The sequence below is a fragment of the Symphodus melops genome, assembly GCF_947650265.1.
Source record: "Symphodus melops genome assembly, chromosome: 5".
Lineage (NCBI taxonomy): Eukaryota > Metazoa > Chordata > Actinopteri > Labriformes > Labridae > Symphodus > Symphodus melops.
Window position 1 is genome coordinate 11,955,944 of NC_136695.1, and position 27,626 is coordinate 11,983,569.

The 27,626-nt window shown below is 41.6% G+C and overlaps 1 protein-coding gene across 2 annotated transcripts in view; it reads right to left on the bottom strand.

Moving 5' to 3' along the window:
- znf236 (zinc finger protein 236) overlaps positions 1-27,626 on the bottom strand; it is a 59,626-nt gene that overhangs the window by 22,352 nt on the left and 9,648 nt on the right. The window contains exons 7-23 of one of the 2 annotated variants that reach the window (XM_079343710.1): positions 23,345-23,467; positions 22,985-23,158; positions 21,979-22,156; positions 21,471-21,743; positions 20,629-20,832; positions 19,216-19,339; positions 17,320-17,580; positions 16,789-17,021; positions 15,332-15,439; positions 12,722-12,861; positions 11,576-11,679; positions 8,302-8,453; positions 6,970-7,146; positions 6,343-6,646; positions 4,382-4,485; positions 2,578-3,021; positions 69-214 (exon numbers count right to left, since the gene is read on the bottom strand). In XM_079343710.1, the coding sequence (XP_079199836.1) occupies positions 69-214; positions 2,578-3,021; positions 4,382-4,485; positions 6,343-6,646; positions 6,970-7,146; positions 8,302-8,453; positions 11,576-11,679; positions 12,722-12,861; positions 15,332-15,439; positions 16,789-17,021; positions 17,320-17,580; positions 19,216-19,339; positions 20,629-20,832; positions 21,471-21,743; positions 21,979-22,156; positions 22,985-23,158; positions 23,345-23,467 (3,249 nt within the window). Of the gene's footprint in view, positions 1-68; positions 215-2,577; positions 3,022-4,381; positions 4,486-6,342; positions 6,647-6,969; positions 7,147-8,301; positions 8,454-11,575; positions 11,680-12,718; positions 12,862-15,331; positions 15,440-16,788; positions 17,022-17,319; positions 17,581-19,215; positions 19,340-20,628; positions 20,833-21,470; positions 21,744-21,978; positions 22,157-22,984; positions 23,159-23,344; positions 23,468-27,626 lie in introns of both variants that reach the window. The other variant, XM_079343709.1, reaches the window with a different exon arrangement.

The following is a 27,626-nucleotide window of genomic DNA, read 5'->3' on the forward strand; positions in this document are numbered from 1 at the left end:
GCATCGTGCATGTTCATCACGTTGAGGACGACGCGGCGAGCGCGGAGCGTGGAGGATGTTTGTGTTACCTGCAGTGTGATGTTGTTGATGTTGCTGGTGTCGATGCCAGAGATCTGGACGTTGGGGCACACCAGGTTGGCTGGCGTCAGCTGCAGGTGGATGCCGTCCAGCGTGGTGAGTCCATCTGGTAGAGACACGGTCAGGTCTCCTGCAGCTACACACACACACACACACACACACACACACACACACACACACACACACACACACACACACACACACACACACACACACACACACACACACACACACACACACACACACACACACACACACACACACACACACACACACACACACACACACACACACACACACACACACACACACACACACACACAGTATAAGTAGTATAGATATGCACATTTGTATATTTTGCATTCATACTTATCCCACTTTGTACAAAGTTTAGGCGTCTTAACTTTGGAGCAGCAGAGGAGATTGACTTTAGTTATTTTTCGAGTCTCTGCAGCGCATGTGCTGCCTTTTGAAAAACAACATCCCTGAGATAAGGGCAAAGAATATTTCGTGAATAAGAAATAAAGAGAAGCTGCCCATGTAGTCTGTTTTCACCCTAAATGGTACAAGTAGAGAGGTCTTCTAGAGAGGTTGGATTTCACGCTTTTCTTTTTTGAAGAAGAAGAATGTGTGACTTCTTGATGCAGTAGACGTCACCCTTAAGTGCCAACATTGAACCAAAACAAAGTGCTGTTTGGCGACTCACCCCCAACCCTTCTCCACTTGAGTTTGCACAAAGGAGATATCAAATTGGAAAGCACCATAATGAAGCACTAATCACAAGTGGGGGACAAATTGTCCTTGTGTCGACTTGCATGGTTGTTTTAAAAGCAGGGCTGGTCTTTTTTTTTTTTCAAAAACTGGCATGACTTGAATTTCCCTCGGGATCAATAAAGTATCTATCTATCTGTCTGTCTGTCTGTCTGTCTGTCTGTCTGTCTGTCTGTCTGTCTGTCTGTCTGTCTGTCTGTCTGTCTGTCTGTCTGTCTGTCTGTCTGTCTGTCTGTCTGTCTGTCTGTCTGCCTGCCTGCCTGCCTACCTGTCTGTCTGTCTGTCTGTCTGTCTGTCTGTCTGTCTGTCTGTCTATCTATCTATCTATCTATCTATGACTTAGAAAGTAGCATCCTCTCCGCTCTCCGTCTTCACCCAGCCTCTCCACTCTATGCTCCCTCACTTACATGAAGTAGCTCATCTGGAGAAAATGACCAACCCTGCTTTTAAGGTAGCGCTTTGAATTAAAAGTGCATAATTCTGCATTTAAAATACACAGAGTCTCTGTAACAGCCAAGAAGCCAGTCCAGTGTCTTCATGAATCTGTCTGACAGAAACTTAAAAGCTTACCGGTATTTCTCTTCACGATATTCAAAGTCAAAAACACTTGATTCATTCAACTGACATAAAACTACATTATCATATCTATAATGTATTTGACTGATCTGATAATCCTCTTTCCATTTCAAAGCTTCGTGTCTTATCTTTCTTTTATAGAGCCAAACTATTTAATCCACACGTCACACACCTCTCAGAGCAACCTCCACCATCAGAATGCAGCTGCTCTGAGTACAAACGTCATTATTTTATGTTTTGTCGGCTTTTGGCTGCATTTTTAGGGGAGATTTGAGTTAAAACTATGAAATGGTTTTCTGTGATTGGAGGAAAGGAATCACACCAGAAGTGAATTGTTGCAATAAAAAACACGTCCTCCTAGATGTGTCATCAGGGTAAGAGCCAAAAGCTAATAAAATCTGTTATTGGTTTTTGCAGAACACTGCAAAACACTATTTAGGATAATAAAATGTAGTGTTTCCATTTAAGTGTTTCGGGTCATTTCATCCTCTCACTTATCTTCTCAAACTGCAGTGATTGGTTTCTTTGCACACAGCTCCGCGCTACTCGAGTTAATATGCTAATTTTATGATCTTGATCTATGACATTATTCCACAGTCTTACTGCACTTCCTCAGTGGCTCTCGGATAAATTGCAATGTCATAAGTTTAAGTTGAAACCCCAAATCCTACTCGGCTTTAAGCAGGCCCGCAATTGAAAATGGCTGGGCACCTGAGAGGCCTTATAATGGGCCATCCCAGGATCTGATTTCAACTTATGTATTCAATCGGTAGCGTTAGTGCTAGCCTCCTGGCTAACATGAACTCCCTCTGGACCCGCTTACACTGGTAACATTAGTTTAGAATAACAAAACACGTACGTCATTTAAAGAAGAGGGAGTTAACAATGTTAAAAAGTCTATTCTTCAGTCTTTTACTGAAGAAACTGCAAATAAAATGAGTAGTTTCTTCCACTCACAGAGTTTTTGGTGAGTATTTAGGTGTAAATAAAATGTGATCAATGTTAAAATTACGATAGACCTTGTTTTTTCTAAACCCCATAGGCCTTCCCTATGTGACTGCCACAGAAAGCTTTCTGCTCTATCCCCCCGTAGATCAGACAATCGGTGTAAGTGACGTGCACGTATTTTAGTGTGTATCCCTAAATTCTTACCTGACATGGATGCAGGCAGGATGGCTCCTCCCACGAGTCCCTGCTGTAGTAGACTCTGATCAAACTGCCCTGTCAGGACTTGGCTGGCCGGGAGATAAATGTTGGGGTCAGAGTTGGATGTTTGTAAGAGTCCCACAGGCTGAAGGGCGTCTGAAGCCGCATGCTGCTGCACCTGGCCTGCTGCCACACCCTGCCCAGCTGCTGATTCGTGACCCTGACTGTCCTGACCGGCAGAAGAGGCAGAGCGCTTTGATTTGTTTCTGTCGCTGTTTGGCCGGAGGTGACACTGGATGTGTGTTTTGCGGTGGCCCGACGTCCTGAAGCGGAGTTCACAGAATGGACATTTGAATGGCTTGGAGCCGGTGTGGAGGCGCATGTGCACTTTTAAGCTGCCTTTTGTAGAGAAGGAGGTTGTGCACATGTGACAGCTGAACAGTTTTTGGCCTGCAAGGAGAAGGACAGTGTTAGCTGCAGTCGGCTACATACGATTAGAGGCTGACTCACTAATCCAGTCTGCAGCCATTAATTACATTTTCTATCTTTTTTATTTTATCAGAACAAAGTGTGACAGGCTTAAAAAGCTTTCTCGCATCGAAAACAGAAACTACCCAATATGTTGTTTCATCACGTCATCAGCTTTGAAGGTACTTTCAGGGGGATTTAAGTGTTGAATGCTAAATGCTTGCTAGTTTTGCTGATGGTAGTAGCTTTATATTTACTGCAAAAACATCAAAGTGGAAAAGATCTTTTTATTTTCCTCATGGCAAAAAGAAATAACACAAATGGATAATCCCAAAATTGGCAAACAGTTCATTCGAGGTAGCATTCTATCCTCCTTTTAAACTAGTGGAAATAAGTCATAGAGTTCACGAGACATGTCTGTAAAGTTTCTTGTGATAAATCCACCCTGGTCCTGTATTTGAACATGCCTAAAAACCCCTCTATTTCAGCCGTGCTCAGAACAGACTATTTCTGCATCTGTAGCTTTAAATGCAAATGAGCTGCATATGACCATGCCCCTTTCTGAGAAGGGATGTGTCTTTGGCTTCTCGCTCTGTGCCCTATTGTTTACGATGAGAAGGCAGACTCAGAGGTCAGATAAAACACCTAGCTGTGGGAGTGTCACCCAATTTGGGGAGGGGTTACCGCCCTTTGTGATGTCATGAAGGGAGAGTGTCTAACCAGCCTGATTGAGCACACATTTTCTAAAAAGTGGAGCAGGCACAAGACATAGAGGATGGACTTTTTGTTGGAGCTATTACGTATAGAAGTGTAATTTCATGTATTCTTCACTTTCTAGCATTCACTCAATATAGGTCATAGGTCTTAATAATTTCCCACTGTGAGCATGTCCTCTTTATCTTGCTGTGTAACTTCATCTTATCGCACATTGGTACATCATGTCCCAGGAAGACTTGTCATGTAAGAACTAAGAGACGCCCCAGTTGGTTGCTGATGTGTACGCCTTTTTCTCTACAATAAAAACTGTGCTCAAGAGGAAGTTCATTGGAGAGAGTCTGACCGAGAGCAAAGAAAGATCTCCTCAACTGCTCTTCCCTTGGCCAAGTAAAACTTAAGCTTGTGTTTCGGTCTGGGTTCTTGAGTTGTGTCTGTTTTAATATGTCAACCTAAGGTGAAGTCTTGACTTTGAACCTGACACTTTTCTTAATTGTGTCAAACCCCCTTTTTCTTTTCATGTGGTCTTGTCTAAAGTGCCACAATGTTCCAGAAATGTTACAAACCACAAGAAACCCTGTAACCTTAACCCTAATCAAAAAAAGAGAATAAAGTGAGCATTGATTACCTGTGTGCGTCTTCACGTGGCAGTCTAGTGTAGATTTCACTGTGAAGCTCTTCCCACATTCATCACACTTGTACGGTCTTTCGCCTGTGTGGATCCGAATGTGCCTGAATAGTGAAACAGAAGGATAAATGCTACATGTATCACAAACACTGATGAGAGATTCAGAGCGGCGGAAAAGATAGCAAGCCAAAGTTTGTTTGTTTGTATGCGTTCAATAATGCAAAGCAGGGAGTCCAAAGAGCCTTTTGTTATGTGTGTCTGTATTTACCTCACGAGCGCTCTCATCTCTGATGCCTTTAGTTCTGAATACTGTTGTTACAAAAGCTTCAAAGAAATCGCAGACACAGCTGGACTCCAAAAATGAAATCTTAAATCCTAAGTATGACTGGCCAGGTTCGGAGTCTTTTAGGAAGAGAAAAGTTTGAGCTGAACAACGGCTGAGGATGTGCTCGTAACTTTACAGAACTACACATTTATCACTTTTACTTTTATACCTTTTTTCTACAAAGACTGCCTCCACACATCTGGAAATGAAATGCATGTCATTTGCTGATTTGCACAGAAACACTCATGACAGAGGCTCCATTTATATATTTGGATCCATTAACCTCTGAATATGATAAGAGCTATTCTCCCTAGGGATGAGCAAAGGCAGCCATTTAAGGTGCCTTTTACACTTCTTTACATCCGCACACACTTTCACTCGTCGACGGGTTTGCTGACAGGACTATTAAGGGTTCAGTATCTTGCCAAGCACACTGTGACAAGCATCCACAGCCAACCCAACCGTATAGTCTTAAAATAAAATTGTACTTGGATGTTGACCCTAAACCAAGGAATTTAGTCCTAAATCAATTACGGTGAACATCAGATTCAGCAAAAAGGGGGAAAGAAGGGGAGAAAAGGAGAGTGCGATTTAGAGACATTAAAGGATTGGCAGTCTTATTGCATAGGTTGAATTTGTAGCCGCGTTTCTTTCTTTACACAGCAAAACTAAAATGACGACACCTTATTGCAAACAGAGAAAGTGAAGTTCTTCTTCTAAAAAATTTTGTTAAATGTGTTTTACATGCTCTGTTCAGACATGTTAGATTCGACTTTGGCAGAATGAGATACCTAAAGCTCAAAGACATGAGGTTTGTCATTTTAAAATAAAGTTTCTATGTCCCAAAGTAAGTAAATAGAGAATGCCCCTGACTTAGCTAATAAAGCTAGCTGCTTTATTATCTACTCACAATTCCTCCACATTGTTACCATTAACTCCATCAAAACAAACACAGCCTTCAGCGTGAGATACTTATTCTAAAGCAGTCTGTCAAACATTGATTTAATAAGTTATACTATTTTACCTAACCAGAGGAAAACATGACTATTGCAGACATTCTGGTTTGACATGACAGCAGGGGGTCAAAGATGAGCAACAAGCTAATATGTCAGTTTATTTAAATATCTAACATCTACACATGAATCATATTTCCTTATTGGGAACACAAGTAACAATTTATCTGATTCATTAATAAAGTATTCCAATAATGGCCTGCATCATCACATGTATAAGTTAGCATTAAAGCTGTTGAAACTTTACTGAGCTGGTAACAAGAAGAAGGTTGTTGTGCTTAATGCGTAAGCTAGTAATAGAACAGTTTGAAGAAGTTTAACAAACTAAAAAATGGCTCGCTTTAACAAAGTTAGCAACAAATGCTAATTTAGGTGCACATTTCTTTGATGAATGTGCTTCAGGTCAGAAGCCATGCTTGTTTTTCAAATGGCCTTCTCTGAAGTGGCTCAGAGAGATCATGACCTTAGCAAAAAGAAGAGTAAGTTTGTAAAGATGACATCTTCCTTCATGGGTAAGTTTGTGTTTGGTAAGTGGAAATGTTTGACTTGTTTCCACTCCATTCAAACTTGGCCTCATACTGAGCTTTTCCCCAAGCAGATAGATAGATAGACTTCAAACGTACCTGACGAGGTCACTGGGCTTCTTGAAGCTCTTGGGGCAGAAGTTGCAGCAGTTGGCAAACTTGGGTTCAGTTTCCAGCTCCACCGCCTTGTCTTTGATCTCGCTGATTCGATCCCTCTCAGCTGCTGACTGGGCGAGGATCCGCTCCGACACTGAGGCCTCCTCCCCGGGGTCCTTCGCCAGCTCGGCTGCCTGCTCCTCGGTGAAAGTGATTATTTCCAAACCCCTCCTCTTTGATGCCTTTTGCTCGCCGTCCTCTTCATCTTCATCGTCTTCTTCAATGTCTTGAGCCTCCAGACCTACAACTGAGAGAATTGTTTTGAATTCTAAGTTTAAAGTTTTTTTTTGTTTTTGGCTTTGACTTCAAGCTCGGCAGCTCAAACTGAGAAGAAGAGGAGTGTAAATGGAAACAGTTCAAACTTGAGTAAAAATACACACTTATCCAAACAGCAGGAAAATCTTTTTAGCGCACACTAAGTTACCCTTTCCCTTCTTTTTCAAATGATTTTCATAGTCATTAAAGACAGAGTGTCTTCCTGAGTGTGGAGATGAAATGGACGTTTAATGACGCTGTGTCTCAGAAGTAAAATGTAATGACGCATCAAAGCAGTGTTTCCGGCGCTCTTACTTTGCTCCTCCACAGCGTGCACCTTCCTCATATGCTTTTTACACAGCAGGCTGGTCCTGTAGCTTTCGTCACAGATGGAGCATTTGTAAGACTTGATGTGGATGATCATGTGGCGGTTCAGGCTGCCGTTGGTGGTGAATGAGGCGTCACAAACGTTACATTTATAAGGCTTCACTCCTGTCAGGAAGAGATGAGAGGAAGAGGCTCAGCTGGTGTCTGTAGGTTACACTGGATTGTTTTGGGACTCTTTACCTCAGAAAGTGAAAAAAAAACAAACAACTGAAAACTTTTCCAAACTTTTTACTGACAGCGGATTTAACTGTTTTTTTTTTTTTAGATCAATTAAACAAGGCACCGTTAAAAAACATGACCGGAATGTACTTCTATTTTTCTTAATTCCTTATCTAAATCAAATGTAGTTCAATCTTTAAATAAAGACAACGTTTACTGTTTATACCTTTTCTGAAGAGAAAGGACAGTGGATAGAGTCAGAAATCAGAGAGCGAGAAAGTGGGGAATGACATGCAGCGAATGAGCCACAGGTCGACTGCAGCCTCTGACGTTTGGGCGTGCCCGAGAACCTCCACACCAGTATAAATCCCAGTTACAAACCATTTTCTTTTTCTGGGAGCTCCTGAGCTCTCCTAGGTTCTTCAGGACTGTTGGTGAGGATGGACCTGCCCACAACATCCTATCCCATCTATCTTCCTGCATCTCATCCCATCTCCCCCTATCCCATTTTCAAGCCCAGCTCTGTTTAGCAGACGGCTGCTCCGTCATGAGCCCGGGTCTGCCGAAGATATCTGACCGTTAAGGGGAGATATTTCTTTCCACGCTATGACGGATTAAGCTGGGCTCTTGTAATAAGAATAATAATAAGTAAGGTCTTTTATCTGCTTTTTGTAACATAACGATGAGCATGGTCTTTTTACCTGCTCTGTTGTAATATTAACTAATAATAAGTAAGGTCCTCTACCTGCTTTTTGTAAAGTGTCTCGAGATAACACCTGTTATGAATTGATGCTATACAAATAAAAGACTGATTGATTGAGATACCTTAACAAAGATTTTGAATGCTTTCAGAATTTTGTAGCACTAACTGATTCTGGGAGACAATGATGTAACTGCGCCTTCATATTTGTAACCGAATATTCAATCTATTATCATGGTGGGAAAGTCCAGACCAGACTTGGTAAGATAAGGCACCAGACTCGTCAGTGATTATATGCTTTCATTAATACTGAATAGCTAGTTTTCATAAGCGCTTGTCTGACCTCCTTTCCTGCAAAGACATGTGAAGTATTCTCAGCCCATGGAATAGAGTGAACTCACCTGTGTGTGTGTTGAGGTGAGACTTTAGAACGCCAGCTGAAACAAAGGCTCTTCCACAGAGATGACATCTGAAGGGTTTCTCCCCCGTGTGGGAGCGCACGTGCTGCTTCAGATGGCTTGACTTCTTAAAACCTTTATTACACCAATTACACCTGAAAAAAATAAGAAGAAGAAACAAACATTTTACTAGGGCTGTTTTCTGTAGTGAGGAGTGCGTGCAGTGAAGAGCAGAAGCTTCAAGAGGGTTACCACGGCAACGTGTTGTTCAGACTTTAAAGCATTGTCGTTTTTGATCATCTTTTTATCTTTAGCTTCTACTCTGCAGATTGTAACCTTTTTATGGAGGATACAGAAAACCAGCATGGATATAGTGTAGAGTGTAAATATAATTATACAAAATAAAGAACAAATAATACTTTAGAATATAAAGATTATTCCTCAATCACATGCTGAAGCTCACAAACCAGTAGGAAAGACTCTAGTCAAACACATACAAACAACACAAACCACACGTCTGATTCTTTGTGAGTGTTTCAGAAATGGAACAACTCAAGACAGAATTCATTGAAATTGTTTCTAAACCCATGTGGTGAGAGGCACAGTCTTTGGCACCATTTAACAAAAATGATGACCCTTTTTGCTGACAACCGAGAGTCCACAATCCCTGAAGCAGCTGGCATAAAAGCTGTTGTGTCTTGTTGTTGTTGTTGTTACGGCTGCTGGGAGATAGGATGGTGCAGGGTAGCTGTTCATTATCTTGAGTGATGTTCGGAAACATTTTCAAGCATCAGAGGATCCTTTTTTGCAACAGGCTGCAGTTATTGTAGTGAGGATGAGACTCAATAAAAGAAAGTATAAAGATAGTCCATGAAGAAAGAAGGTATAAAAGCCTGACTGAAATACTACCGCTTTCACAAGGTTTGCACCTGTTTTCACTCATGCAAATTTTCTAAGTAGATCACCTGCTAAACGCCCAAAAACTTAGCGAGTAATCAATTTAGTGCTTTTTGATTAGGTTCTCAGTAAAACAAACATTTAAAAATTGATTATTAAATTATTATATAAAGATATATAAAGAATTCTAAAAAGATTTTGGTGAGAACATTTATATTATATTTACATCTTACTCAGCATCATTCGTCCGTTATCGAAACCACTTGTTCCTGTTCGGAGTCACAGGAGGCCGCTTGTAGCGTTTCTGACCACGCCCCCTCTCTCGCTCCATGCCTTATTGTTTAAAGTGAGTGTCAAGGGTTACCGCCCTTTGTGATGTCGTAAATGGAAACTCTCCACAAATGGCCTGTTTGATGCACACATTTTCTGAAACAGTGGAGCGGGCAGAAAACAGAGAAGAGGGCTTTTTTCTGATGGGGGGGGGTGTAGACAGGCTAGGGACACACAATAGTTTAAAACAAAACGGTAACGTCAAAATGTTTAAAAACAGTTCATGCCATACTTCTCAAGGATTCCAAAAGGAAAGTTACCCGAATCAATTCAACAGAGCATGGGTGAGCCTCGGCTTTCCCTTGGGTTTACACTGTTGCTACCTTTTATACAACACGAAGCGATAAGTATTTTTAACACGTCTGGACTACAGATTGAGATGTGATCACACAAAGGAAAAGAAAGCATTGCGAGGGAATGTACCTAATCTACTGAAGGGTTTCAAGTGAAAGACGCTGAGGACAAAGAAAAGACATTAAAGGCAAAGACAAAGAGGACTCTGTAGACTCTGCTTTTTAATTCCCCTGGCCCCCTGTTTGATGATGACGTCTATATTCAATAATCTTTTAGGCTGGAATATGGTTTGTTTAGGTTTTACAGAGCACATAAAAACTATTCAAATACTGCACGCGGGAAAACTTCACACCATTAAAGACCAAAAAAACCCCACCACCACCCAGTCCACTGGTCTGTCTTTAAAAACAGAGCTTTAAAGGGTCAAACAATGTGAAGGCATCAGTTCACATGTCTTAAAGAATTGCTGCATTTAAGGAGTGGTGCACCGGTTGACTGGCTGGTCTGCTGACTGGAATCAGAGGATTTTCAGTCTGTTGGGCCGTCATGTCCAAGTTCATGTCCAGAAAAGGGCGAACACTGAAAATGTCAGCTGCAGCTTCACTGCTCATCAGGCCTGAGTGCTGAAGTTCAATCAGACGTCGGTGTTGTTGAAAGAAAAGAAAAGCACCCTTGAATGATCTGGATCCAAACCCCTCTCAAAGAAACTGGAGGAAGAATGAGTTTCTGGTCCAATTTTTTGCCACAATGAGCTCTTTGGTGAGCTTTTCACTACTGTGGTATTGACGCCATGAGGAGGTTTGATGATTGCATAAGGGTAATTTCTAATCTAAGGTGAACTCTCACCGTATGAATTATCTGGATTTTAGCGTAGTAGGGAGATCCACTTTCTACAGGCTAATTTGTTTTGTTATTATGAACTCTTACCTCTTGCCCCCCTTTCTGGATGTTGCCTTTTTTTAATTAACAGGCTGTTAGTAAGACCTTCGTCACTGAATATTAAATCAATAATAATGACATGTATGACACACTGACTGCAGTGGAGAGAGAGAGAGAGAGAACATTTGCATGTTCCATGGTGTTTATGAAATTGCCCAGCAGACTTCAATGAGAGCTGTTTCAGCACTCAGTCGTCCACATTGTATCACTCTGTATGGGAAAGAGGAGAGTTATCCCCGGGACGCATGGGGCAGTGGGTTTACAGCCTCTTTGTAGACTTTCAATGCGTTAAAGAAACTTCAATCAGTCAGCCAAGACAACAGAAGCCGTGTTAGGAATGTCAATGAAAATCCTCGAAACGACTAAAAGACTAGTTTTATGGACAAACGTTGAAGGATAACACTTTGCAGACATCCTGCATCTATCCTGTCAGTTTGAAAGGACGCTTATAAATGAAAGATAGAAGTCACCCGAGGGTGGTTTCACATTCGGGACCTGCTACCCCCCCCCCCCCCAAAGTCCCGCTCACAACATCAGTGTGAACAGATTTTTCAACCCACTATGTGCATACATCCACCTGTTGTATCGTACTTAAACAAGTGTACTCATGTACGGAGCAATGTTTCTGATGTGAGCACAGACTAGTGGGGGAGAGGGGAGGCCCTTAGAGAAAACGAGGATGTGCAAAGACAGCTGTGATTACAGCTGTTGGTGACTTTATCGGCAGCTGGATTTCAAAAAGTGAAGAAGTAGTTCAGCACTTCCTGAAACAAGACGCCAAACGTGTACGAGCAAAAGAAAGGAGCCTGAAGTTCACCTGTAGACTCTTTTGCTGTTGTCCTCACTGTCATCCTGGTAGTCCTGCGTTTCAGTGGTCAGCTGAAGCTCCTCCTGACTGCTCTGCTGAAGAAGCCCATTTGTCTAGATAGAAGACGACACAATACTGTCAATGTAATACTAACAGGCAAAATGAAATGCATGTAAACACATTTCTAAGTGTCTTTGCTCTGTAGATACATCGTCTACACAACACATGGATGATGTCAGCATCGTGTTGGGTATAAACACAAGGCTGAGCGAAGCTGAGCAAACACTGAACGAAGAGGTTTATTCTGGGCGGTTTGACCTCAAACCAACATCCTGATCAATAATTGAACATTTTACCTCGATTACACTTAATGAACAATTTTTTTTATTTTTTTTGCTCAACCCTGTAAATATGCTCCACGATTAAAGCTGGGATATTTGTTTTAAAGAAAGAGTGCATAACAAACTACTTTGAGGTTATTTATTAATTATTTTACTAAAAATCAAAGCATCGCTTGAAATGAAAGAGAAATCAACCTCTCCAAACCAGTACAAAATAAACAACTTGGAGTGCTTGCTAACTGTTTCTCTGCAGTGTTTACAATTGACTTCTTTTTGTTCGGTGTCGTCTTCCCTAAAGACAAGGTGTGTCCAAACGACACACATTGCTACAGTTTTGCGGCTTAGACGTGTCGTCGCGTGACTCTGCCCTGAAAAAAACTGAAACAATAGACATGAGCAAGATTAGATAGATTAATTGTTCTTGATTTTTTTGCCCAGCCCTAGTTTTATTATGTACCGAGCTATGTACCCAGTGTCCTGCATAATCAAAAACTAAGCCAGGCTGATAATCAAGCAAATCTTTGCACTAATTAGCTAATTAACTGATATTATTCCAATGTGATTTACTATCATTAAAGTTTAATTTTTCCCTTTAAAAGTTTTTTTTATTTTTTTATTATGCAAATGTACCCAGCTACTTCTTTAAAAGATTTCATCTGATGTCCGACTTTATTAAAGATGCTTGAACAGGGAAGACACGATGAATAATCCACTTAATTTAAATCACTGTGAAATGACTAGAAAAGTAACGGATACAAACTGAAGGGGGTTCCAGGGCAAAGGCCACGTTTAAAGAAGAAGCAGGACTCACCACCTCAGCACTGTGATCATGGAGCAGGTTGGGAGGGTGATAGCTCGACGACAGGGCCTGAGACTCCAGGGTGCTGGAATCCTGCAGCTGCTGGACTGTGGAGAACTGGGACTGATTGTAGCTCGATTCAGTGATGGTGAAGCCTGAAGTGCACAGCAATCAACAGAGAAGAATCCGGTCACTAATTTTATTAAAGCACTCGCTGATCATGATTACATTTCAAAGCAGAAAAAAAAAATTAAAAAAAAATGTTTGCAGTACACCTAAGCGCATTTATAAGTAATGGAAGAATAAAAACGTGAACCGAGAAGCGGACTGCCTTCATGACACAGCAAACAAGAGCAAAGGTGAATCTACAACACAGCAAAAATGTGATTGGTACGCAGCGTTTCTCTCAGCAAATGGAAAACTGAAAAACGAAACAATAATGGGAAAAAAAAAAACCTTTTTCCATTGCTCAGAGAAATAACAGTCAAAAACTAGGCCTGTCCTCAGTATAAAGGATGAATTAATTGGTTTTCATTGAACCATCATTCACTAATACTGCTGAATACTGACACAGGAAATACAGCGTGCAGCCAAAATGTATTGGATGAGCCTCATCTTTTTCCCATTAATAAATTGGAATAAGGAGAACCCAAAAGGCTGGACTGTAATCCGTGCACAGCAGCCGTTGAACCTTCACATTTATAGCAACGAACAGAAAGCAAAACTGTGACATGAGAGCATGCAAACACCCCCTGAAAGCTTAACTATGTGTTAAAATAGCCTGCAGCGTATTCACATATAATATGTAGGTCTTTGTCAAGTGAATGGACACTTAATTTAAGCAGTAGTAACAGCTACTTACTGGATTGTATGAGATATTGGTAACTAGGGTCTGTGTTGTTTTATGTTGTAAATCTTTTGATTAGCAAGCAGAATGAACGGCTTTCAATTCAGAATCAACACAGCGTCCTCCATCTGAGATATCAAACGTGCATAAACTGATCGATCGATAGATAGATCGATAGATAGATCGATAGATCGATAGATCGATAGATCGATAGATAGATAGATAGATAGATAGATAGATAGATAGATAGATAGATAGATAGATTTATTGATCCCGAGGGAAATTCAAGTGATGAAAAGTCCAGCTTTTCTATTTGACAGAAATCAAAGTGCATTAAGTCAGTAAGAACTAGAGATTCAGCAATTCTTTAACATCAAACCATTCGGCGTCTGCAGTCTGAGAGGGGATGGTATGTGCAGTGTTTCTCTTTTCATTTTGTTTGTGGGCGCCTGTGAGCCCGTGACTCTGGGAGCTCCTATCTGCAAGTATCCACATTACTTTAACACGGCAAGCGGTGTGGAGTCGTCATTCAAATCTGTGGTGGGGAGACGTTTCGGTTTCAGTGGTTTCAGAGTATGATGGCGAGGAAGAGAAAATGATAAACAAAAAAACAACAAAAAGACCGTCTGACTGCACATCTGCGGAGCCACCGCCCAGCGATATATCACAGCTGAGCAGGTAACACTGTCATCCAAGAAACATCAGTCCAGTCCCTCTTCCATCATTCATACCTCACTGTTTCAGGATGACACAAAACATATCAGGGGCAGTGGAGATGTGCATGAACTGAAAAGTAAAATGAAGTGTTCAGTGTTTCCAGCAGCAGCCCACTCAGATTGTTACTTACTTTTTGGTTGTTTCCTTTGATTTGATTTGGACCCACAGCTATGGTTAGACAATGATTAGATTATCTTCTGGGTCTTGAGGTTAAAGTAGTGTTTTCAACAGTGTTTTCATTTAGGAGCGGTCTGTTTCTGCTATAACTGGATTGTGATGATGTATTTGGAGGTGAAGTGGCCTCCCAAGAAACTCTCAGAGAACATCACGGGTACAAATACTACAAGATTAAGGATTTCTAACTTGAAGAAATTAGCGACATCAAAAGTATTTACTGCCCCAAATGTTTATCTTTGGTTGTATGTGTGAGTTGATTGCTCAATAAAAGATATTTGAAATAAAAGTATTTACTGCTAACAACAACAAAAACTGCTGTTATTGAACCAGAGGTATAGTAGACATTAAATAAAACAAGCTGAATAACTTTTCGGTCCTTTTGTAGACGTAAATATTCAAACTTGAGGCCTCCAACCTGAAATAATGAATTTCCTAATTCGTTTAAGACAGACTGAAATGTTTCCTCTTTGTTTTGGATGCAGCAGCTGCACAGAACCCTTGATTACACCGCAAGATGACAACAGTCAGTCGGCATGGTAACAACCCGGTACGGAAGCTGGTGGGGCTTAAGTAGCAACCATATGTTTGAGAGCACTACACTGAATTAAGACATGTACAATGAAGAGAGAAAGGGTGGTGCCACACTCAGAGACAATTTACTGAATTGGACAACAATCAAACAAATGAGTTTATTGAGCAGACAACGTTTTCTTCATTTCTTCTTGAAGAATGAAGATGGATAACCCTCAACAGTGATTTTTGTAAGGTATTATGGTTATGATAGTCATATCCAAATAAAAATGCATACAGTGAACCTTGAGTGGCAGAAAGTGTGTGTGTGTGTGTGTGTGTGTGTGTGTGTGTGTGTGTGTGTGCGCGTATACCTTGTGTTAAAGCTTGCTGGTCAAAGGCAGGCTGAGGGAGTGCTGGTGTCTCAAACTGGCTGATATTTTGAGGCAAAGCATGTTGGGTAGTCACATATGAGTCCGACACTATGGAGACAGAGATGCAGAGCAACACAAAGGTTAGTCTTACACAAAAACCTCTTTTGTATGCTGGACAAATCTGAGTCTATGCAATATTAAAACGTCACTTCATATTAATGGGGTCAAGAGTTGTAGCCTTGACAACAAGAGCTGCATTTTAAAACTGACACTCAAGTCGGTGTTAGAGGAAAGGCTCTTCGGTGCTCGACCCAGAGGATCCATTAGAACAAATGTAAGTCCTGAGAGATCAGTGAGGTTGAACTTCTAGTCTCTGGGGTAGAATATGGCCAAGTCCTCGACTCTGTAGAGGGATGACAATGGTTTCCATGCCGTGCATTTGATCCCTGGGGGGTCTTGCATTTAGCCGTATATTTGAATACGGAGAGAGAGAGTATGGGTACTTCACAGAGATAGAGACGGTGAATCACCCTGAGTAAAGAGGCTAAAGAGGCTTTCTTTTTCATTTCTATCTTTTTTTCATAACGTCAATTAAGAGCAAGAAATCAGTCAGAGGAAATGTTATGAAAAGTGTAAATGACATCCAATTATAGAAGAACCTGAAACAATGTATAATGTCTTCTGTTTGTAGTCATTTCCTCTCTGTGTTCATTTCGTCTCTAAGCCGTCGTACAAGATTTTTGGGGCCAATACAGAAACCGATATTAAGGAGACAAAAAACCTGATACCGATATATCATCTGATATCTGATATTTCTAAGCTCAACAGTCGATCTTCAGAGAAAGATAGATATGGAGATACACATTTATTGTGCTGATCCCTTAAAAGCCGTTAGGAAACACTTGTGGTAAAACTATATAATGAGGCCAAGACGGTCACTGAACTGGAAAGTAACTGCACGTGTTTGTGCGTCATAGTTTGACACCGTGAAGAAAAGTCATGCCTGTGCTATTCCGTCCGGCGCCCTCTGCTGGTAAGAGAGAACTGCTAGCGTAATATAATGATACTCAAATAAAATGCTGTTGGACTGGTGAATTAATTGAGTAATATCAGGACATACCAGAGACAAAATGAGCCAATACTGATGGTCTCTTTATGTGCTTATGTTGGCCGATATTATCGGTCGGGCTCTACTCTCTTTGAGCCTTTCCTTTGTTTTTGATTGGTCAGTGCCTCTTTTTTGTAGCTCAGCTGCTTGTTTTGCATCTCACATATATATAAATATATATATTTTTTTTTTACGTATTCTTTTTGATTCTCTTTGTAGTCTTATTACTCTTCACTAACATTCAAATTCATTCCAATTTCAAAGTATTTTTGTCTTTCCTACATAAACTTGACTTTGCACCCGTTGAGTCCCAGGATGTGTCGCCCCGCTAAGCCCCGCCCCGGCTCACCTTCTGCTTGTACAAGGTTTTGGTCAGTCAGTGGTGCTTCCAATGTCACTTGTTGAGTTCCATTCACGACCTCCGCCTGGCCCAGCCCAAGCATGCTTTGCTGCTCTGAGGAAGCAGTTTGTTGTTGTTGGAGAGAGTCTCCCTCTATCTCCACCTGCATATCATGTGCCACAGGGCCACCTCCCAAGGGGTCATCTGTAGACTGGGGTTGCAGCTGCTGGGCCAGTTCATACCTGGGATGAGAGGAGCAGAACGTCAATAACTTACATTGACTGATGCATTTAATTCTTTTCACTGAAGCATGTTACTGTTTAAGTGTTACTGGGGTTTGTGTGGGAAAGCAGTAAATCCATGAACAGACAGTGATTATGTTAACATTATGTTAAATAAGCTACTGAAGCAGAGTTGGCCAAATGTGTTAATAAATCAATTCTCCTCTGAGCTTGTATCTTGTCCTAATCAAGCCAAAATATCCGTAATAATCATCGCTCCACTTAACTGTGCAGGTGAACGTAATGACAAATCACAAACCTGTGTGTCTTCATGTGCTTCCTGCAGTTGGGTGAGGACTTGAAGGTCTTCTGACAGTAGGGGCACATGTAAGGTCTCAGGTCACTGTGGGTAGTCATGTGGCGTCGCAGGCTGCCGCTGGTAGTGAACGTGGTGTCACACATCAGGCACTTGTACGCCTTGAGGCCCGAGTGGGTCCTGATGTGAGCTTTAAGGACTCCTGAGGAAGCAAAGCCCCGACTGCACTGCAAACACTTGTAGGGCCTTTCTCCTGTATGAGACCTATAGGGAGGTACAATTGAGGTAAGTGGGGTATGAACCTGCAGTCTCAGCGTTTAGAAGTGGGACACGTGTAACAGAAGCCTTACATTAAAAGTATTCAGCTGAAATGTATACATCTTATTGTGATGTTTTGAAAATTAATGATGTAAAAGTTTGACTGGAAATGTTGTTCATTTGTAAAGATTATTCTGCAGAACAAAACGCCACAGAGCTTATTTTCTGCAATGATCAAATCCAACACAAAAATCCCACAGGCAAATTCTTGTTCGAACCCATGGCGAAGCTACTTCCAGGTTGGCCCTCAAAAATATGTCATCACTTTTCCAGTCTTTTGAAGCCATACATTGTAGCCCATGGACTACATAAAGGGAAGTTAAGTGATATTATGGAGTATTATATTCTAAACATTTGACGTAAATCTGTCGATCTGTTGTTTATGTTTATGCATGGATATGAAACTTTTTTAATAAATTACCTTCAATTTCCAGATAGTTCCCATAAATTCCCATACTTCCCATGAACAGTTTCCAATTTGGAATATTTTCCGAATTCCCAAGCTGAACGTCCCATTTAAAGTTTCTGGAAATATACTGGAAACTTTCCAACCCTTCGCAACCCTAAATATTATACAGTATATTCACATTTATTATTCGGCTAATTTCAATCAAACTCCCTGAGAACACATGAGGTGTTAAAATGGTAGGTTCCAGACCATCGGGTACACTTTAGTCCTCGATTGAGAGTTGATTTCAAGATTGTCTGGATCACTTTTACAGCATTTCATTTAGAGGCCTCTGGCTTCAATGCTGATTTTTTTCTCTCCAAACAAGTCAAAGGGAGGCCTCAGTTTCTCTGACAGGGTCATTATTGCTGCTTAAATTAAGACTAAACGGAAGTCAGCTTTTCCTCCGACCAGGATTTATGAAATTCTTTCCTTAAAGCTCTGAGGTGAGTAGAATACATGACTTACTTTATATCTTAGAAACTCCTTCAAAAAGGAAAAAATGTTTTTTTTTTCCCCTTAAAAACAGAACCTTTTTGTTATCTTTTCATTTTAACTGTTTTTATTTAACCGTGGAGTTTTACTGAAGTCTCTGTCATGTAAAGCCCTGTTCTAAAGGAGTGTCATCACTTTGATTTAGTCTCATTAACCAACCACTGACATTCATTCTACATCAGGCAGGTGATGGAAGAAATGTACTGTGAGTGAGCGACAGTAACTGAGGATGATGTATTATTGGATTTTATTAATGTTTTAAAATCAAAAACGCGTTTACCAGCTGTAAAGCCTAATGTGCACGATAACATTTTATTTTAATTAGATTTTGATGCAAATTATGTTCAAATAAGTTACTTTAGCCTGGTGATTTATTTAAAGTGCTTTGAATTGATTGAACTGAATTAATTTGTATTCAGTGTGGTAACATCGACTGTCATTCTGTTATAATTGATGTATTGGAGCATTCTCCTTTATTTATTTACTTTGGCATTACATTTTTTTTCCATCACACTTAATTGGATTTGTATGAAAAAAAAAAGTATCAGCGACCACAAGATCAAAAAAAATTAAATAATGCCTCATAAAATCGTATTTCTGACACTCTTACAGCTCATGTGCTCTACAAGTATCTTTACCTGACATGTTGTTTCAGATGGCTCGACTTCTTGTAGGCTTTACTACAGTACGGGCACTTGTATGGCCGCTCATTGCCCACCACCTCCAGGTACTGTTGTAACGCCAGACGAGGGTTCTGGAAGCCTGTTGAGCAAACAGTGAACAAGCAACATGTGGTCATGGTCTTCAGTGTAAGAACAGGTTTTTTTTATTTATTTAGTGCAGACTTGAAGAACAATCAGTAAAGAATTCTGCCTAAACTGGCTGTTCACGGCGTACGCATGATTGGCTGTTGTCAAGTGTGGCGTCTGGAAATGTAAATACCACGCCCCCTATTTATCCACAGTTTAGCTGTCCTCGCCACTCCAGAGTTGACGTCATGGAGGAACGCAATACGGCAAAGGAGAGAAACGAGGGATGACCTGAGTGACACCATAACAAACAGAAGTAAAGAGGAATAACTTTGTGTTGTTTGGCAGCCTGAAATTTAGGATTACAGAAACACGTCTGCGAGGAAATCTGGACAGCGTTGGTGTGGATAACCGGCTCATTAAAAGAAAGAGGCACTCGCGCTGGAGGAGGCCAACCAGAACCCTGACCTGAAGCGATCCCAGACTGAGGAGCGTCGATGTCAGGCGTCTGCATCTGTGTCGGTTTATGTCGGCTGCAAAAACAGGCTTCCTGCTCGCCATTACCGAGAATTTAAGTGTTTGACCAAACGCTGTGTGATGTGCATTTCTCATCTGAACAGCCCACTTTCCTAACATAAGAATTTAAAAATGTCATTGAAGAAGGTCCTGACTTCGTCTTCCAGCCCCCACATTTCTTTGTTATTATCTCCCACGTAGTCTGTCCTAAGTGCATCTGCTGTGCACAATTACACATGTAGCACATCAGAGTATTATTGATTATTTAGATCTGCGTTATGATCTAATGTTGATGTTCTGTATGATTAAATATTCCCTTTTTCAGAGGCTAAAAGTCACATTTAGTTTCCTCTGAAGATTTCTCCGTCGTTTTAAAGAAACGCGTTTGACTTTTTCTGTTCGCATTTGTCTTAATATTTTCTGTAGCGATATTCCTAAGCATCGGAACGTTTGACATGTAATTTACTGTAAGTAAATCGATACAGAGATCGTTTGAGGTGGAGGCTAATGTAAAATACATTTCAGATGCACAATAACATATGTGAACCCTCTATGTGTGTCCTAACCAGCACTGCAGCTTGATCTAATGACTCTCCGACATGGACAGATTCGCTCGTCCACTCTGGGTTAAAAACGTGCGTCCACGAGCAGCGACCTGGCGTGAAGGATTTGAGCGCATCCTCCGCCTACATCCAAAGTGATTTGTGCAGAACTTTGAATACACAAATTTTTCTGTCGTACGCACGTTTGAGAAGTGAGGGCTGACGTGTGTAAAGGTGCTCGTACCGTAATCAGTGATGAGGATGGGTTCCTGCAGGGGGATGTCAGGCAGAGGTAGGTTACTCTTGGATGCTTTGGCTTTGTTGGTTTTCCGGGGGAACTTGTGCTTCTTCTGCTGCAAGCTTTTAAAGTGAGAAGCAATGTGTGTTTTTCTGTGGCCTGAAGTGCGGAAGATCTTTTCGCAGTGAGGGCAAGGGAAAGGACGGACACCTGGAGAGAGAGAGAGAGAGGGGAAAGAAGGACACTTCAGGAGGGATCAGCGTTTAGAGTGCGACTCTGAAGAGAGAGATGAATAAAGAAACCATGACCTTGATGAACTCGCACATAAACCTAAACTGTAAACAAGCTCATACATTTCATTTAAAGGTCTGTCAAACCCAAAAAAAATAAATAAATAAAAAAGCCAACCAATTGCAGAACAAGGATGGGAGAGCCTCAGCTAAGAACATATCTTTGAGAGTTCACACAGACGGTGACATTACACAGCAGTCAGACCAGTGCACATCTGCACATGGTCATTAGACTGTAAGTGCTTGTGTAGAGGATGAATTCATGTTCTCTCTCTTGGAAGCACAAAACAGAATGGTGGCAAACATCTGAGTGGCACAACAATATGTAAACAGGTATAGTGTTTGTAATTTGCTGTATAATTTGCGGTGACATACTTCTGAACACTAGATAATAGGCGCTGCCAGGAAGAGTGAAAGCATCGCACTGAGAAGCTTATACAAGTGTCCTTTGTATGACGTGCATACTGATGATGTTGGTCGCAGGGTTATGTTCGGGCGCGTGATGCAACGAGGTGAACAAGCCAGTCTTCTGATTTGAATCGTAACCCCCCTTCTCACCTGTATGCAGTCGCATGTGCACCTTCATGCTACCAGACGTGGAGAAGCACTTCAGGCAGCACTGGCACTCGAAGGCCTTGATGCCCGTGTGCGTTTTCATGTGCGCCGTGAGGGTGCTCTTGACAGCGAACGCTCGAAAGCACTGTTTGCACTTGAAAGGCTTCTCGTGCGTGTGGATGCGGATGTGGCGGACGAGATCGCTGGGCTTCTTGAACTCCTTGGAGCAGTACGGGCAGACGTGCCAGCGAACGCCGTTCTCCTCCCTGATAGAGCCTGGAAAGGAAATGAAGTGAGTGAAGCAGTTAAAGTGTTGCATCACTTGTTATGAAAACACACATGAGCCCTCCTTTGATTATAGTGAATGCAAATAAGTCAGGCACCTATTTACTGCATTCTTCATCTGTCAGTACTTGGTATATTTAGTCCTGATTAGTCAGGTAGAAGGAGTTTTTTGTCAGCATGGTTTACGTTGAATGATTTCCTAATAAGAGAAGTTCATGTTTCAAACCTGGCATCTGAATAGGTTTCTTGAAGATGCTCCTTTTCTTCTCTCGGACCGATCTCTCGGGAGCTTGTAATTTCTTGATTTCCACAGCGGTGACCTCACCGGTCTGGTTCTGTGACTCTCTGGATGTCGCGTCGCTCTGTGGCTGGACCACGCTCAGCCCGCTGTTCTCCAGAGCTTGCTAAGAATACACAAACGCAATCTTCTTAGACTTCTTACGCTTCAACGTGAACTTCACGAACAACATCATCTCAGTCTGGAAATACAAGGCGATGATTATGACAGATTTTTTTTTTTTTTTTTTCTCAACTTAAAATGTTGAGAAAAAAACTCATGTGGGTCTTACAGAAGTGTTGCAAACACTGACAACACTGAACAGACAATATACAACTATTGGCCAGAAGTAAAGCTTGTGATCGTAACATCCCTCTATGCAGCAGAGTAGAATTGCGTTGTACTCATTTATAAATATTCATGGTCCAAATTCAATAACGTTTTGTGTCTGTTCCCCTGATTGGATGTGTGTTCATCAATACTCAGACTTTGTGAAGATGTCTCTATAAGGCTCACCCTCAATAACATATTCCCCATGTGAGACCTTCGATCACTATCACACATCCACGTCAACGTTTGCACTTACCTCTTGAGTTGTTAACTGACAGATCCTGATGCGTGTGTGAGTGCAGTACTGCAGTTGTGTGTGTGTGTGTGTGTGTGTGTGTGTGTGCTTGTGCGCTGCTATGAGGAATTGCCACCAGCTCACTTGGAGGAAATTGTAAAAATTGGGAGTTTTTGCTCATCCTCATATCTTCAACGCAGTGTGCCACACTGAAAGGCCAGAGCAGAAAAGGTGCGCTCCCTCATGTGACGCTTCAAGATTGATATTCATCCATTCGTCGCTAACGCCTGATGCATGGAATTCCCAGCAGATCTGCGCGGTCCTGAATCCTGCCGAGTTTCGCTCGGACGAATCTAATTTATTTTGTGAGAGTGACTGGCCTTCACCAACCTGCAGGATGTCCTGGTTAATTGCGGTTTCCATGACGATAGCTGGCTCTGGAGGTTGCGGCTGGGCCGTCTCCCCGCTGACCTGTTCAGACAGCTCCAAAAGTTGCTGGATGACATCCGTCACCCCCTCGCCGCCCTCTGACCCACCAGGAGCCTGACCCGTCGTCTCCGTCTCCTGAAGGAGGGAGGTGGAGATGAGTGAGAAAGAGAGACGGCCAAGAAGAGACCAAAACTACAAGATCAGGACATGCTGAGCTGAGTTTTATGGGGGGCTTTCTGTTGCATACAATTAGCAAAGCATTAGCGGAACATTAGCGTCATGAAATAAAACGTGACTACATCTGTGTGACTGCTCTTTTACCGGAGTGCATGAAGGCACCTCAATCACTGAGATGTGCATCTTGCTGATGTGGGCGTTCAGACTGCCCAGTTTCTTGAAAGAGCAGCTGCAGTCCATGCACGGGAACAGTGGTACGCCTTTTGTCTGTAAGAGAACATAAACACACACACACACAAAAAGATGAATGGCTATCACAGAGCTGTGTACTTAAGCTCACAACCAATTGCTCACATCTTTCCTGAAGTGTGGTGTCCGGCCGTCCAGGTAAAATGCACTTAGACAGGAGAGCGGAATCATCGCCAGTGGGTGAAATGTAGCTAAGACCCCTGCATTGACCCCTATTTTGTGTCCACCCCTAAAGCTGTGTTCTGAGAAAGGACCTTCAAACGTGTATAACAATATGTGCAGTATGACGATCATGTTTGAGTTCGAGCTGTAAATAATGTTCGGCATTTCCTCTAAAATGGAACGCTGCTTTGAAACTTGAACATTTTGTCATGTTGTCAGAACAAAAGGGATGAAAGGCTGTGAGTTTAAGTCACATCTGTCTGAAAGTGTATAAAACGACGCTTTGACCACCACTGAATCTGCCGCGATGACATTTACATAGAAATGATGAAAATTGTTGTTGTTTTTTTTATTTGCCCCAGGGGAGTTTGTGGGGGAAGAGAAGAGCCACTGGGAAATTTGATCGGGTGTTTGCAGACCTTCAGAGACTCAAATATGTTTTTCAAAATGAAGAGGAGTAGAAGTTATTTGCAAAACGACCCGCTGAGAGTACACGCATAAATGAAATGAAAGAATAAAAAAAACTCATTGTAAGTGAAGACAAGAAGTGGTCAACCACTTAAGAAGCAGTAAGAAATATCCATAAGAGACAGAGCTGCTGTTGAAGAGGCAGATAAAGAAAGACACGGGGAAGAGGATTGCTTTCGTAGCAAACGGCTGGTGAAGTGGGGGATAAGTGTGGCTTATTGTTTTCAGAAAAAAACAAAACTCATCAGAGAGAATGCATTTGGAGCTTGTTTCTTAGATTGTGAGGGCATCTGAGAGGTCCCGTCAGACTGTATCACAGTCACTATGATGGGCGGAGGCAGGCTGAGTTGTGGACCACGCTGGAAAGGGAAAGGCGGCCGGGACAATGAGAGTTTCACTTCTCATGTGCTCAAGATGTGTGTTGTCGCTGTAGTGGTAATCATCCGGAGCGAACGGCTGCGAAAGAGGAGACAGAGGTGAAATGGGTGTCATATGAGGCGGAGGAGGTGAGAGGGGAGAGAGAGAGAGAGAGAGAGAGAGAGAGAGAGAGAGAGAGAGAGAGAGAGAGAGAGAGAGATGGAAGATAGAGATGGTAATAGTGTAGAAACAATCAGGACAGAAATGGGGGTGTTAAGAGTGGGAAGGAAGGGAACATGGCAGAAATCCAAAAGCTTAGAGGTGGGAGGTGTGGGAAGCTCTGGTGTTAACGGTTCAAGTGAGGTTCAGAAGTCTTTGGTTTGAAGAAGGGGTCATTTGGGGATATGGGATCTGTCTAAAAGCTCTTATGTCTTCAGCAGGTTTGTCGAGCTGGCACATGAAAGGTTTGGAATTGGTTGGAAAGTTTTGCTTTAAAAGGGTGTTTTATTTATTTATTTAGCCAAGCTCGTTGTGCTGTTAGAACCAGCGCACTTCTACAAAGGCGCATTTAATCAAATCCAAAAAAAGAATATGTAAGTATGGCTGCATTGACTTTCAAAAACATGTGCTGAATCAGCCCAAACAGACCTTGAGGTAACAACCAGTTTAAATGAGATCAAGAGTAATAGATGGAAGCCTTGATTTTTTTTTTTGGTCAAAAGTTTCCACAGAACTGAAGGAATAAATACAGTAAGTCCAAAACACACAGCTTTGATCCTGCTGATGCATGTCCTCACTGTTACATTTCGAGTATAAAGTATTTTGGAGTATAAAGTCTGTGTATTTTTATGAAGGAGCCGACGGTGCTGCTGTCGAGTTTCTCGACTTTAGAAGGAACTTCAAAACAAAACTTAAACTCAATAAAAAGATTCATTAAAACTTATTGAAAAGTATTGTACGAAAATTGAACTTTAATACAACCTATTCTTAATTTCTACATTAAAAAAAAAAGTTGCAACAAGAGTTAGGGTCAGAGTGTAACAGAGTGAGCAGCTAGAATCCCTTCTTTATCTCTTGCATATTAAACACGAGATCGCTGTGAATATAAAATGTTCATCCCTCGAGTCTTTTATTCAAGTTTGAATATGTCAGGAGACTGCACACTAATGACACACTCTTTATATCCATCCACAGTTGAATCTTTACAATGGCTTAAAACAGTGACCTGAAGATGATGCTCATTTATTTTGTATTCAGTCTCTGCTTAGACCCCGTCATTAGATTTTAATTAACATGTGGTACTAATGGATAGTGTCTCTACAAAGAGTTGAAATAAAGACCATCAGTCCTTTGCTTTATTTTGTCAAAAGAAGCTTTGTAAGTGTTGTAATGTACACTGAAGAGTGTCTCTCTCCTTACAACAAGAAACTCATTTCATTCAATGGTTGTTAAGGATGTGGACAATCCGCCATTTTTGAAAACACCAATAAAGCATTGAACACTGTAACTGTGTCTTGGTCCAATGGGGTAAATTAATCCTGCTTCTCTCAGATTGTATCTCTATTTCAAAGCTTTATTGTCAGCATGTAGCTTTCATATCAGATTCAATGAATCCACAGATGCAGTAAGGACGGCCTCTTGTATATTAAGCGTCTATTTTACTAAGTAAGCTAGTCATTGTGCAGCCTACATGTATGGAAACAACACATCACTACAGATAAGGATGGCATTACTTACTAAATGCGTTTCCACCTAATGCACTTGTGAAAGTTTCAGGCAGGCTTCCGCTGAAATCTTCCTGATTAGTTTGTGTTTGACTCGTTGGGGGGGGTCTCGGGTTTGGTATTCGACTCCTCTGCATTACTCATTGTCGCAGAGGGCAGGACTCCATTATCAGCAGGATTTCATTATCACTTTTTGTTTTTGTTTTTTGATAATGAAGGTTTAATGAAACCCCGCACTGTGGACTCCTGCGACAATGTGCGACAATGAGCAATAAGGAGGAGTCAAATACCGGTGACATTCACAGGATCAGCACGTTGACAGTGATTGTGACTTAACGGCGTTAAAATTCACTCAGGACAGATGTGTGTCTTTATCTGTGCTTATGACGGGCAGGCTGTAAAAAAAAAAAAAAAAAAAGAGTCTCTTTTTTTATTGAGGAGGGGCCAATTTTTCTGTGTGTGTGTTTGTGTGTGTGTGTGTTGGGGGACTGTTTGAGTTCACAAATGCAGCAAGCTAACACTTTAAACTTCAAAAAATGTCAACATTTCAGGACACTGCGTGGCATGATACATTCCAACTTCATTTTTCAATTCTCAGATGCTAACTTGCATAAAACCCAGGTGAATTCTTTTTTTCATCTTGCACTGACAGTTGTCAACTAGATGTGGCGCTCCATGTGCAAGCACAAAGCGTCTTTTATACTTTGACGCTTTGTTATCTTTTCAGCAAAAAAGGGGGAAAAAAATCCTTTCTTGTAAATCCACTGATGGGCCAGCCTCTGCGCCTCCTGGGATGGAGATCATTGTGTTGCTTCACAATCAGACTGCCAGAAAGCTGACCAGTTCCAGCATGCATTCACACGTCATTGGAAGCAACCTTCAACAAGGAGCTACTCCCAACCCTATTTCACCACCTATTAATGGGTTTCTCTGTAGAAAGAAAACTCGAAAAAAAAAACCAAAAAGGGCACCAACACACAAGCATATTCATCCTGTGTCAACATGGGCCTCACCTGGGGAGCACTTTGATGTGCCAAACTCTTTTCCACTTCTAAACCTCTGCTTTCACAATGAGGAGGAGAGAGAGCAGAGTCCAGGCTAAATTAAAGGGCAAATAAGACTGCTTGCTTCTCGAGCGTCGGCGGCTGTGAATTGCTTACAAAAGATGGGAACCAAATGAGGAACGGAGAGCCGCAATTTCCATTTCCAGCAAGACAAACAACATTGCGGGGTGTCTGCTTGCATTCAGTGTTCCAAGCTGTGAACAGGAGAGCTCATTCAGACCACACAAATGTTGGGCTGCAAAAAGGAATACAAGTAAATAAACCCCTAAAAAAAAGACTGTTTTTACAGCGTACCGAGGAGAGCTCCATGTGTGATAGCTACTTTATCGTTCATCTGAAAGGTTTTCCTGCTCCATGCTCGCTCGTGAGTTTTCTTAACACCTCTCGCTTAACAGAGAAAGG